General features: G+C 46.0%; 1 protein-coding gene across 4 annotated transcripts in view; it reads right to left on the bottom strand.

Annotated features, from left to right (window-relative positions):
- Positions 1-11,783, bottom strand: part of DAGLA (diacylglycerol lipase alpha) — a 62,615-nt gene that overhangs the window by 7,249 nt on the left and 43,583 nt on the right. For all 4 annotated transcript variants that reach the window (XM_063158319.1, XM_063158320.1, XM_063158318.1 and 1 more), the window contains 10 exons: positions 11,226-11,382; positions 10,944-11,027; positions 10,747-10,824; positions 6,819-6,899; positions 5,386-5,528; positions 4,055-4,123; positions 3,061-3,133; positions 2,135-2,331; positions 1,214-1,343; positions 608-789 (listed from right to left, as the gene is read on the bottom strand). In XM_063158319.1, the coding sequence (XP_063014389.1) occupies positions 608-789; positions 1,214-1,343; positions 2,135-2,331; positions 3,061-3,133; positions 4,055-4,123; positions 5,386-5,528; positions 6,819-6,899; positions 10,747-10,824; positions 10,944-11,027; positions 11,226-11,382 (1,194 nt within the window). The remainder of the gene's footprint in view (positions 1-607; positions 790-1,213; positions 1,344-2,134; positions 2,332-3,060; positions 3,134-4,054; positions 4,124-5,385; positions 5,529-6,818; positions 6,900-10,746; positions 10,825-10,943; positions 11,028-11,225; positions 11,383-11,783) is intronic.

Below are 11,783 nucleotides of genomic sequence, written 5' to 3'. Positions count from 1 at the left end.
TTCCAGAACAGCTAGAGGATCCAAGGGTTCCTCACACAGCTCCTCCAACCAGAGGCATCCACAACTCCAGGGAATCTCTTCTTGCTCCATCCTCCCAGCTGGAAATACCACAAATGGATTCTCCCTCTGCAAACTCCAGCTCTTGCCCTTCTCCCTTTTTTCCTTCTCTCCTGTCCAGAGAGGCTGTGGACTATCCCTGTTGGTATTCCAGGTGCTCCAGGACGAGGCTTGGAGCAACCTGGGCTGGTAGAAGGTGTCCCTACCCATGTCAGGGGTTGGAACTGGATGATCCTGAAATCCCTTCCAAACCAAACTGAAATTAGCTCCAAGTTTTACCTTAGGAAAACCTCACCTGTCTGGATAAGGGAAAAAAAAAAGGAAGTCTCTTTCATACCTTTTCCTGACCTTGCTGCAGTCAAATTCCTAAGCAACACAAGAGATTTTTTTCCCTGACATTCCTCAAGATATCCTGAAGCTTTAATTCCCACGAAGGCCCATGGATCTATCTTTCCCACACACACGGATCACAATGCTCCAAGAGGAAGAGGGCCCACATCTGTGGGTATTTATTAATATTTCTAATATTCCATATAAAATCTCTCCTTACTTGGTACTGCTGTTCCTCCTGTCCACTGGGATTGGTCCAGTTCCAATCTGCACGGTGGGGCAGCTGGGCAAGGGCTGGCTCTGGAATATCAGCTCCGGGGTGAGATCCACTTCTGTAGGACTCACCATCACTTTGGCTGCAGAAAGCAGAGCTGTTTTCCCCTTGTTGTAGTTCTCCAAGACCTGTTCAAAGAAAGCAGAGGAACAGCAGGGATTGACTGGAGGCTTTCAAACAGCTGAATTGGCCTCTTTCTTCCCAGAGACTTCTGGAAGCACAGGGAGATAAAGGATTAGAAGGATAAATCCTGACACATCCCAGGATGTCACCTGGGCTCCAATTTAATGGCAGCTCCTGGAATGAACCATCACCACCCAACCTCACGTTATTCTGATGTTAAATTTGGAAACAGGAGCTTCTTGGGACTGTGGGAATTCCATTCCCAGACCCTGTCACACTCCACTCCCAATACCCTGTGCAAGACTGACCAGGAGCATCCCCTTTGCTCCTCTTCTCCAAAATAAACGGCCTGGTGTATTTAACCAGCAGCATTCCCAGGCCAAGTCTGCCTGTCCCAGTGGCTTTTGGGAAGACAATTCCCTGCCTTACCTTGTTGAGCCCTTCCATGACCACGTAGGGGAGGTGTTCGTGCAGCATGGCCGGGGAGATGATCACCTCGTTGAAGGCCTTGTTGTCCCCCCAGATGGCAAAGTAGGTGGGATCCTCCTGCTCACAGCAGCTGGAAAAGGGGTGCAGACAAGAGGGAAAAGGATGGAAAAGCAGGGCAGTGTTTTGGCATGTGAAAACAGCAGGATGTAGAGGGAGAAAAAGAGGAAAAACAGAGGGAAGAGCTGTTAGAATACATATGGCTCCAAAATCCTGCTTTATGGGGACATGATTATCCAAGGGCTAATCATCATCTAAAGAGGAAAAGGACTTCGGACAAGGGCCTGGAATAATGGGAAAAGGGGGAGTAGCTTTAAGCTGAAAGAGGGTGGGTTTAGATGGGATATTGAGAAAAAATTCTTCCCTGTGAGGGTGCAGAGGCCCTGGCACAGGTTGTCCAGAGAAGCTATGACTGCCCTATCCCTGGAAGTGTTCCAGGCCAGGTTGGATGGGCTGAAGTAACCTGGGATGGTGGCAGGGGCTGGAACTGGATGATCCTTAAGTCCCTTCCAACCCGAACCATTACAGCATTCCATGTGCTGGTTCAGATTAGGTATTGGAAGAAACTCTTCCCTGTGAGGGTGGTGAGACTGGAAAAATGGGATGGATTTCCAACGGAAGCTGTGGCTGCCCCATCCCTGGAAGTGTTCAAATCCAGGCTGGACTTGTCTTGGAGCAATCTGGTCTAGTGGAAGGCATCTCTGCCCATGATCTCCACAGTCCCTTCCAACCCAAACCATTCCATAACTCCACCAGCACAGCCACAACCACTGTCCCCATGAGACAGCGGGGAAGAAAACCCCCTTCTCCTTGTGCCAGGGAGAGTCTTCCAGCAAGAATTCCAGCAGGAACAGCAGGACTCACCAGCACTGCTCGGCAGGGTGGTTGTGCACCACGTGGATGATGCGGCCGGGGGGGTACAGGGGGGTGCTGGCACTCAGGGCGATGGTCAGGTCACTGGGATGTGTCCAGAGCCGGTTGCTCGTCACCGAGTTCTCCTCTGGCTCCTCGGGAAGCTCGGATTTAGGAATGCACTTGGTAGCCCCCACAATGATCCGCCACTGTTCCCACAAACAGGGAGAGAGAGGAGGGAGGATATGAGGAGACAAAAGCAAAAAAACCAGTTTTCTTTCACACAAGAGGCATTTGCCTAACTAAAGGTGTGTGAAACACCACCAAAGGTGTCCAGGAAAAACACAGTGACACTGGGAATAAATAAGGAACAATACAAGGACAGGAAAACAGGGAAGCTGGATACAGAGATGATCCAAATGTTTCTGGAAGTTTATTTTCTTTTCCCAATTATATACCCTCTCCAGGTAAATTACATCATGTATTATCCCTAAACATCTTTGTATTTAATGGGCTTTTTTTCCATCTTGGTGCAATGGTAAAGACTGGGGAGGGACAACTTCCCACATTTTCTATCTCCAAGACATGAGCAGACCATTTATCCTGGAACAGCATTACCCCAATGTTCTGACAAGCACAGGTATTGGACTTCCAGCCTGTTCCCAGTTTCAACTGGCCAGGAAAATCCACACTTGGAATACAGACTTTAAAAGAGGCTCAGACAGAAAATTCCCTGCTCAGTTATTTGGGATGTGTGATGGTGAAGTTTCAGCAAGTGAGCCAGAATGATGCCACTGAGCTCTCCAGCTCTTTCCATCATTCCTCTGGTTCCCTAAATAATGATCCTGAGGAGGTCTGGAGGAAACCCACGCTTCTTGCCATAAAAATTCCCCATCCCTGCTCAGAGACATCTCCAGGTGTTGGCTCTTCCCTCTTACCTTTGGTTTGGTGCTTCTTTGGAGAACATCCAGAAGCTGCCGGCGAAATCCCTCCAACTGAGAGAGCCCGATCCTGGAAAAGAGGAAGATGTGACTCTGGAAAAAAGGTGTGGTTATGGAAAAGAGGAAGATGTGATTCTAGAAGGGATTAAGATGTGATTCTGGAGAAGAAGAAGTGAGTCTGAAAAAGAAGAAAGTTATGGATATGGAAGACAACACCTGGGCAGGGAACAGGACAAGAAGGATATGGAGCACAGTAAACAAGGCATTGAGTTTAAAAGGACACAATAAGGATACAACATGGAGCAGATGGATTCAGAAGTGGGCTGTGGCATCACCCACGAGCAGGAGCCAGGAGTTAGACGCCCAGGGAATTACCAGGACAATAACAAGGATAAGATCAGTGAACAGGAAAGGAGGGAGGTCACAACGAAGATGGCACAGAACAGGTGAGTTGGAAAAGTGTCCTGGAGCTGAATGACACCACTGAGTAGATGACAGGATGGACAGGACCATGGCATCCAGGTAAATCCCAGGTTGCCTGGCTCCTGTTCCAAATCCCTGCTCAGCAGAATGTGTCCCAGGAGATGAGGAATGTGAGGAATGCCAAGGCACAAGGAATGAGCTGGTTTGGAGATGAGGTGACATAGAACATGGATTTTGGGACAAATTGGTCCAAATGAGGTGGCAGCACATCTAGGACAAGGCCAAAATAACACAGGAAACCAGGACGGTGGCACATCTGATATTCCAGGTACCACAAGGAGGGATTCCAGAGGTAAGACATTCCCCCTTTTCTTTCAAACAGGAGGGATTTGCCCATAAAAGCCCCAACAAAGGTGTCCAGGAAAAACACAGACACAGAGAACAATAAAAGGACAGGAAAATGAGAAAGGTGGAGACAGAGATGATCCAAGTGTTTCAGACAGGAAACAGATGATTTGGGACAGAACAGCAGAGATTCATCAAGGAATTCAGACACTCCTCCACTTGCCTGGGCACCAGATCTTTGCCAAGCACCACTGCAGTCACAAACTCCTTGGAATACTCCATGGCATCCTCACTGGAAGAGAAACAGGAGCAAGGAGAAGCAAACAGTGTTTCATTCCCTATTCAGTGGCAGGAAAACAAGGGGCACAGACCCCAATCCAAGCTCCAGGCTTTGGGGATTTGTGCCTTGTGGAAGAAGAGCCTGATCTCCACATCCTACGGCCCAATCATTCCCCTGCACAGGACTCTGGATATAGCTGGGAAAGGAAATGCTTGAACTGAATGCCTCATAGTAATTTTCCAATAGTTTGGGAATGATGGAACAGCCAAGAAAGAAGATATTTCCTACTCCTGAGGCTATAATGTAGGATGAAATACCCCAATATTTGGGGGAATTCAAATGGCAAATTTCTGCAGCAACCTGACTTCCAAGACAAGAATAAAGAAATCAAGATTTCCACTCTGAGTTTGCTGCAGATATTCCCAACCAGTCACCATGGGCAGAGGCTGCCTCACTGGCCTAGGGATGATCCTGGGCATGACACAAGTCAGGAGCTACCAAGGCATCCAGGAGTGGAAGTTTGGAGCAGAAGGCTGTACAACTCTCCTGAAATATCCTCCTCTGTAGCTCTGTGGCTGCAGAAGAGCTGGGAATACTACAATAAGGAATGCCAGCATCCAGATTCAGCAGCAGGATGGTTTAAAACCCTTGGCTGCACCTGGAATATGATGCAGGAACTACCAGGAGAAGCTTCTCATGATCCATAGCTGATTCCAAGGATCCCCATGGTGTCTGTCAGGACCAGGAGACCTTCCCTCACTTCCCAGCAATCCAATGGGATGTTTTGTTTGGGAAGGACATGACCAGAAGGTCTGTTCCCATTTATAATGGGAAGGATTCACAATTAATCTCTCCTTGGTTTTGCCCCATGGCCAAGGGAGGGAAACCAGAACAATCCCTGTGAGAAATTTTAGGCTGCAGAATGACAGAAATCACATCTCAATTCCAATTTCTTTGGAAAAGGAGTCCAAACAACTGGATCAGCTGCTGCAGACACCTGCATTTGGTCAAGTACCTCCTTTATTTCCATCTATTCAGTGGGAGGGGGCAGAGAGTAAGGAAATTGCACCCATTTCCCATTAAATGTAGACCCATGGACAATTCAGTTATAAACCAGAATATCTGGGGAAGGGGCTATTTGCCATCCTAACCTGAATACCAAACTATTTTCCAGAGGAAACACTCAGCTTCTCCAGGCTGCCTTGTCCATTTCACTGCTCCCTAGAGCCTCACAAGCAGGATCCAGTGTATCCCAGGTGTATCCCAACACCTACCTGAGCAGCCCACCTGGGGGGGAATAAGCAAAGCACTTCAGGGACGGATACTGGGGACGCAGCAGGAAGGACAGGATGGCAGCTGTGCCAGCTCCAAGGGAATGCCCAACCACAATCAGGCCATAGTGCTTTGTTCCTCTTCCCTAAAAAACATGGCAACAACAAGGAATCAAGGTCAGGTTAGAAATGAAATTGAATTTATCCTCCAAATCTCTCCCTTTCCCCAGTTTATAGAAACAGTTGGAGTCTGTTTCTATACATGAGCCTCCAGATTCCAGCTGAATGGCGCCTTGCTTGTTCTGAATCATGGAATCATCACAGAATTCTGGAATGGTTTAGGGTGGAAAGGACGGGAGAGATCATTCCATTCCACTCCACATCTTCCACTAGCCCAGGTTGCTCCAAGCCCCATCAAACCCATGCTGGAACACTTCCAGGGATGGGACAGACACAACTTTTCTGGGAAACCCATGCCAGGGCCTCACCGGAGGCTGGAATTCATTCACTTCTTGAATTCTACATTTGGCCTACTGGGACTTTTCTGAAAGAAAGAAGGTGGGAAAAAAAAAAAAGGAAAGGCACACAAGCTATCTGAATTATTTAAGATTTGATGGGAGCTTTTTGTCCCTCCTGAAAACATCCAAGCTCACACAGAAAGTGTCTCTAAACCTCACTGGACACTTTTCTATGGAATATCCGTCCTTGGCAACCGTCAGAAACAAGGTCCTGTGCTGGTGGGACCTGGGATGGCACTTATGGACCTAAAGCCAGGAAATATTCCTCCTCAGTAACAGAACAGCTCCCATTTTCCCTTTCTAGGCAGAGAGGAATGAAGCTCCATCCCAAAAAGCTGGATGCTGGTTTATCTCTCCCTCCATCCACCAAATATCCCAAGGCAGCACTTCAGCAACTATTTCTAACATATAAACCAAGGTAAGCTGCTTCCCAACATCTCCCTTGAGTCCTGTGACATCTCCCTGCCACCAGGAATGTGCCTACAGGGACAGTCACCACCACATTCCAAAGAATATCTCCATAAAAATGGGATTTTAGTTCCTGCTGATTTGGTTTTAATGCTCCCTGTCCCTCATTGCCACCATGTGGGACTTCCTGCCTCAGGAAAAGGAAAATAATCAGGAGCTCTGCACTATTGGTGCTTCCAAAACAAAAAAGCCTTGCAGGAAGTCTGGATGGGGCTTGGAGCGACCTGATCTTGTGGAATGTTCTCTGCCCATGGCAGGGGGTGGAATGGGATAAGCTTTAAGGTCCCTTCCAACCCAAACCATTCCACAAAATGAGTAACTAGCTGGAAATACAGGAATTAAAGGAAGAGCTGAGAAATGAATACAACAGACTCAGGGACACAGAGATTCCCTTAAAACCCAGGTTTTTATGGAAATCTCATCCTCTGTCCAGAGACAACTCGTACTCACCAAATCCCGCCCAAAAGCTTGGGACAGCACCATCTCCTGCTCCAGCTTCTTCTTGATGTACTCAGCAGACAGCACCATTCCCTGTGGGAGCAGGAACACACAGCAGGATGTAAATGGCATCTCAACATCCAGAAGGTGAGGAAGCTCTGGAATGTCCCTCAGCATGGATCTGGATGGAAGGGGAACTGATTCCCCTCTGCATATCCAAAGTTTTGGTGCTTAAGAAGTAAAGGCAGTTCTTAATTAAGGAACACTCTGAGGGCCTATTCCTGGGATTTTAGGGGGAAAACTACCCCAAATCCAATTAACTTAAACACAGGATTGTGGATTTGGTACTTCAGGCCAAGGGACCTGGGGCAGAACAGAGAAACAGACTTGGATACTCTAAATATTGGTGGTTTTAAACCCAAATTATCCTATTCCAGGTAAATCTGGGACGGAGTTTTCAATTTAAATCTGGGAATAAAAGTGTGAATCATTTTAATAGAGTTAATGATTCAAACACCAAAGGGAAAAGCACAAGGAATTAGTTCCTGCCTTCTGCAGCCATCAATATTAAGGGGATTTGGCTGTCAGAGGACATTCATCCCAAATTATTAAAAGTTTTTATTCCCTAGAAGTCAAGGAGTGCTGGAAGATGGGAAAGATCATATCTGGGTCTAAACATTCCTCCTCTCTGCTGAGGAGTGTTTTTCAGATTCCAAATGTAGTTCAATGCAATTCCAAGTGCAATTATAAACAAGCAACTGGAATTTGGTTTGTTGCATAAATTCCTGATAATGCTACAGTTTAACTCAGTGGGAAGTGAGCCTGAACTCCAAAAAATGGGGGGACATGGGGAAAATCATCTCCTTGGCTGTTTTCCTTTAAATCCCTATCTTAAAATGGTGTGAGTACAATGGGAATGTTATTGGGGGCTCACTCTTCATCTCAGAGATAAGAAAAGATTCCTGGCTCCAAAAGCAAAGAAAAATATATGTAAATAATAATATATAAAACCTCAGTTATCCTGGAGAGCTGGACTGGGGGTTGGAGTTAAAAAGGGTAATGAGGATATGACAGCAGGATAATGAGAGGGAAAATCAGGGAAACATCAGGGAGAAATCAGAAGTAAATCACAGGAAGAGCTGAGGAGGAAAATGGTGGGAAGAAAATGAGGGGTGGAAATTTGGTGGGAAAATTAGGTGGGAAAATCAAAACCAGGGATAAATCAAGAATAAGTCAGGAATAACAATGTTGACTGTCGTGCATCGATATCACCTCACCAAGCCTCCAGAGATCCAGTTTTATTCCATTCTTATGGAATTTCTTGGGTTGTTTTAAAGAGGGGCAGAAAGGCATAAGAGAAGCCAGTAAGGGGAAAAAAAAAAGCAAAGAAACATGGATTTTTCCAGGTCCTCAGTACCTGAGATGTCTTTGATCTCAATCTGGATACTGAAGAGAGGAAGCAGGACAGGGGAGACCCCACTTCATGGAAATGAGATAAATGGAATGCTGCCACCACCAAAAAGCACCACAGTGGTTATGCCTTGTCCCAGCTCCTCCCCAGCTTCCAGAAGAGTCTCCACTCCCAATCCTAATGAGAAGTGAGCAGCAGGCCACTGATCTAAATTCCCACCGCGAATTTGGGATTCTATTTTTAGGGAGCATGACCCAAATCCACGGTGATGTCACTGCTGGGATGTTAGTCAGCCTTTGGGACGTGTTTTTGGTAATTATTTCCTAATGGAGACAGGGATTTTAATGATTATGGAATGAGACTGTAAACTTCCATTTAGATTCACCATTGGAAAAATTCCTGGAATCCTGGTTTGGGTTGAAAGGGATCTTAAGGATCATCCCATTCCATGGACAGGGACATGTGCCATTAGCCCAGGTTGCTCCAAACTTTATCTAACCTGGTCTTGGACACTTCCAGGGATGTAGGCATCCATAAATTCTCTAGGAAACAAATCCAATTTCAAGTTAATAAAACTATTTGGGCTTAATTTTGCAAGTTCACATGTAAATAACCAAATGGATCAAAAATTTAGGGAAAGGGAATAGAAATATTCTGCGTTGTTTTGCATCTCAAAGGCACAAAACTGCTGTGGGATATATGAGATTTTGGGGGAAAACCCCCAGAAGGGTCTATTTATGAGAGAAAAATGTTGAAAATTCTTATTACTGGGATCATGGCTCAGCTTCCAGGACTTTCCAGCAGCTCCTTGTCCTTCTGGTTGGCTCAACACCAGGAAACAAAGCTCTGTAACATCCTATTTTCACTAACTATGTCCTGGGAGTTCAACAATTAAATCTGGATTCACCCCTTTGGCTGAGGATTATTTTTAAAATTAACTTTCTTATAAAATCAGTGGACTTTACTGCAAAAATAGTGAAGTTGGATTCTTCTTTGAGTTATAATCCTTTTTTTTTTTTTGTCATTCTAATCCCTAAACTTTAGTTCCAGCTCTATTTTTTGATCCAGAATAGCTCAGAGGCCTGATAAATATTTTTTTAAATTGTGACATTGGAGCTGTGGAGTGATAAAAAATTTCATGTAAACATCAAGACTTGGAATTTTAGGATGGCTTACAGACACCCCCGGGGATGGGTGGGACAGAAGTAGCAGGAAAACACCCCAAATGAAACAAATCCTGGGAAAGCTCCCACATAGCCAAGTCCTTGTTTCCAAATTAAATGTGTAAGTGAGACATTGGATTTGTTTGGATATTAAACTTGACTCCTGGACATTAAAAATGCATTTAAAATTCCATTATCTCTCTTAGTTTTCCCTCGGGAATCAACAGCACATCATTGTCTGTAGATTAATATTGATAATAATTCCAGAGAAAGTGAATATTTCTCTCCTGGCAGTAATCCCAAAAAAGAAATAACACAAAGGACAAATAAAAGCTCTGTCTGGAACAAAGGGAATAAACTGATAATGTTTCATGGAAGTCGCCAGTGGAGGAATATTTTCATACAAAGATCAAAAGCAAAGCCAATTTCTGCAAGGATCTATTCCTGGATTTTCATTGAATCATGGAATTCTGGAGTGGTTTGGATTGGAAGGGACCTAAAAGCCCATCCCAGTCCCATGAGCAGGGAGACCTTTCATTAATCCAGGTTGCTCCAAGGTGTCCCAGCCTGTGGCAGGGGTTGGAACAGGATCGTTGAAGTCGCTTCCAACCCAAACCATCCCAGGATTTCATGGTTCTACATCCTAAAGCAGAGGGAAGAGGTTTGGTATTCCAGCAGGACACCATGAGGCAAGATGGAGCTCCCAACTCATGGCTTCCAAGGACTTCCAAGCTCCACATCCCACCTTGAGCAACACCTCCTTCCCCCCAGCAGCACTTCCAGCAACTGCTCCATTCCTTCCAACCTTCACTCTGGATTTTCCTTTCCCAGCTTGGCACTGCAGCTTTGGAAGCTGCCAAATTCCTGATCATCTTAAAAACTCAGCACGTTGTTCCTTTGCCAGCCAGGGGCAAAGGTCAGCTCTGGAATAAATGGATTTAGCCAGCCCAGAGCTGCTCACAGACACAGAGCACCCATCTAATTTCACGGATCCAAGTCCTGCCAGCATCCTTGGAGGACATTCCCATCACAGCAGAATTTTAAGCACATTCTCAGGCTTTGATTGAAAATTCCTTAAAGGTTGTTGGAAGAAAAAGTCATTTGAGTGGCTCCAGGAATTTCATTGTGCGTCTCCACGATGCCTTCCTGAATCTGGAATTCTCTAATTGCACTGAGTTTTTAATTACACGCCCAGTGATTTTAACTGTTCCCACTAATTATTTAACACCTCAAAGCCCTTTCCGTAACTTCTTTTTCAAGTAATTAAGACCATTTGGGGGTTTATAATTAAAAAGTGAAATAATTAAAAAAAAAAAAACACAGGGTTTTGTTTGGTTTGGGATCGTTTTCCCTTTGTTTTCCCCACCTTGTGTCCCAGCCATGTTCCATGGTGCCCCTCAACTGGCAGGCGCTCCGCGTCCCCCGTCAGATCCGTCAGGGCATCCTGGAAGAAAAGCAGTCACCTTGCTTCAGGTGAGTCAAATCCAAGTCAGGATTCCAAACTGGGAAGGGCTCCAACTCTCTGGAATATCCACTAAGGAGGCCACTGCATATCCCACTTACTTTTGGGGACAGAGTCCCCCGGATGCTGATGACCACCTTCTTCTTGTCATGGTCCACAGCCACGTAGAAAGGGGTTTCATAAACCTGCAAGAGATCAGGAGACACATTCCTGTTGGATTATCCTTGGGGAAAAAGAGACAGAGCATATGACAGGATCTGTGTCCAAATAACAGAATTTTTTGATGGAAATGGAAGAGAAAAAGGCTTCATTTCCCTTCTTTGTCCCAGCAGAGCTGGAAGGGGGTAAATCCCCTTGGGAAGGGGGCCTGGGGTTGTGCTTACAGCGTCGTGGCAGGAAGTGTAGACGATGTCCACGGAGGTCATGTTCTCGTCCAGGAAGTGGCGGCGGATGGCGATGGCGTTGCAGCCACAGCAATTGTCCTCCTCGATGGTGACGCCGGGAGCGTAGCGCGGCCGCGACGGGCACAGGCAGCAACACCTGCGGGCAGGAAGCACGGCTTTGAGGGGAAAAGGCTGGATTTGGAGTGGCATTCCTAGAGGAAAGGGAAAGGCGGCCCCTCCGAACCTCATCTCGATGGCAGCGAGTGCCAAGTGAAGGATAAAACCATGAAATAGCCTCAAAATCTGGGATCGGGTGCAGTTTTCCTTTTGAGCACCAGAGAGAGCTACAGTGCAGCCAGTCCCCAAGGAATCTAAGGATTGTGGGGTGGGATGGCTCCTCAAAGGATACTGTCCTTGGAAGCACAGTTTTCCAGTGCTTCAATGTGGAAAAGCCATCACTGACCGAGCTCCAGGTTTATTTATAGGAAAACAATGGGTTTAGAATCATCCCAAAATAAAAAGAGAAGCTCAGGTTGATTTTCCTTTTTTCTCTCTCAT

This window comes from Melospiza melodia, chromosome 6 (genome assembly GCF_035770615.1).
Source record: "Melospiza melodia melodia isolate bMelMel2 chromosome 6, bMelMel2.pri, whole genome shotgun sequence".
NCBI lineage: Eukaryota > Metazoa > Chordata > Aves > Passeriformes > Passerellidae > Melospiza > Melospiza melodia.
This window is presented reverse-complemented; position numbering and strand designations above follow the sequence as displayed.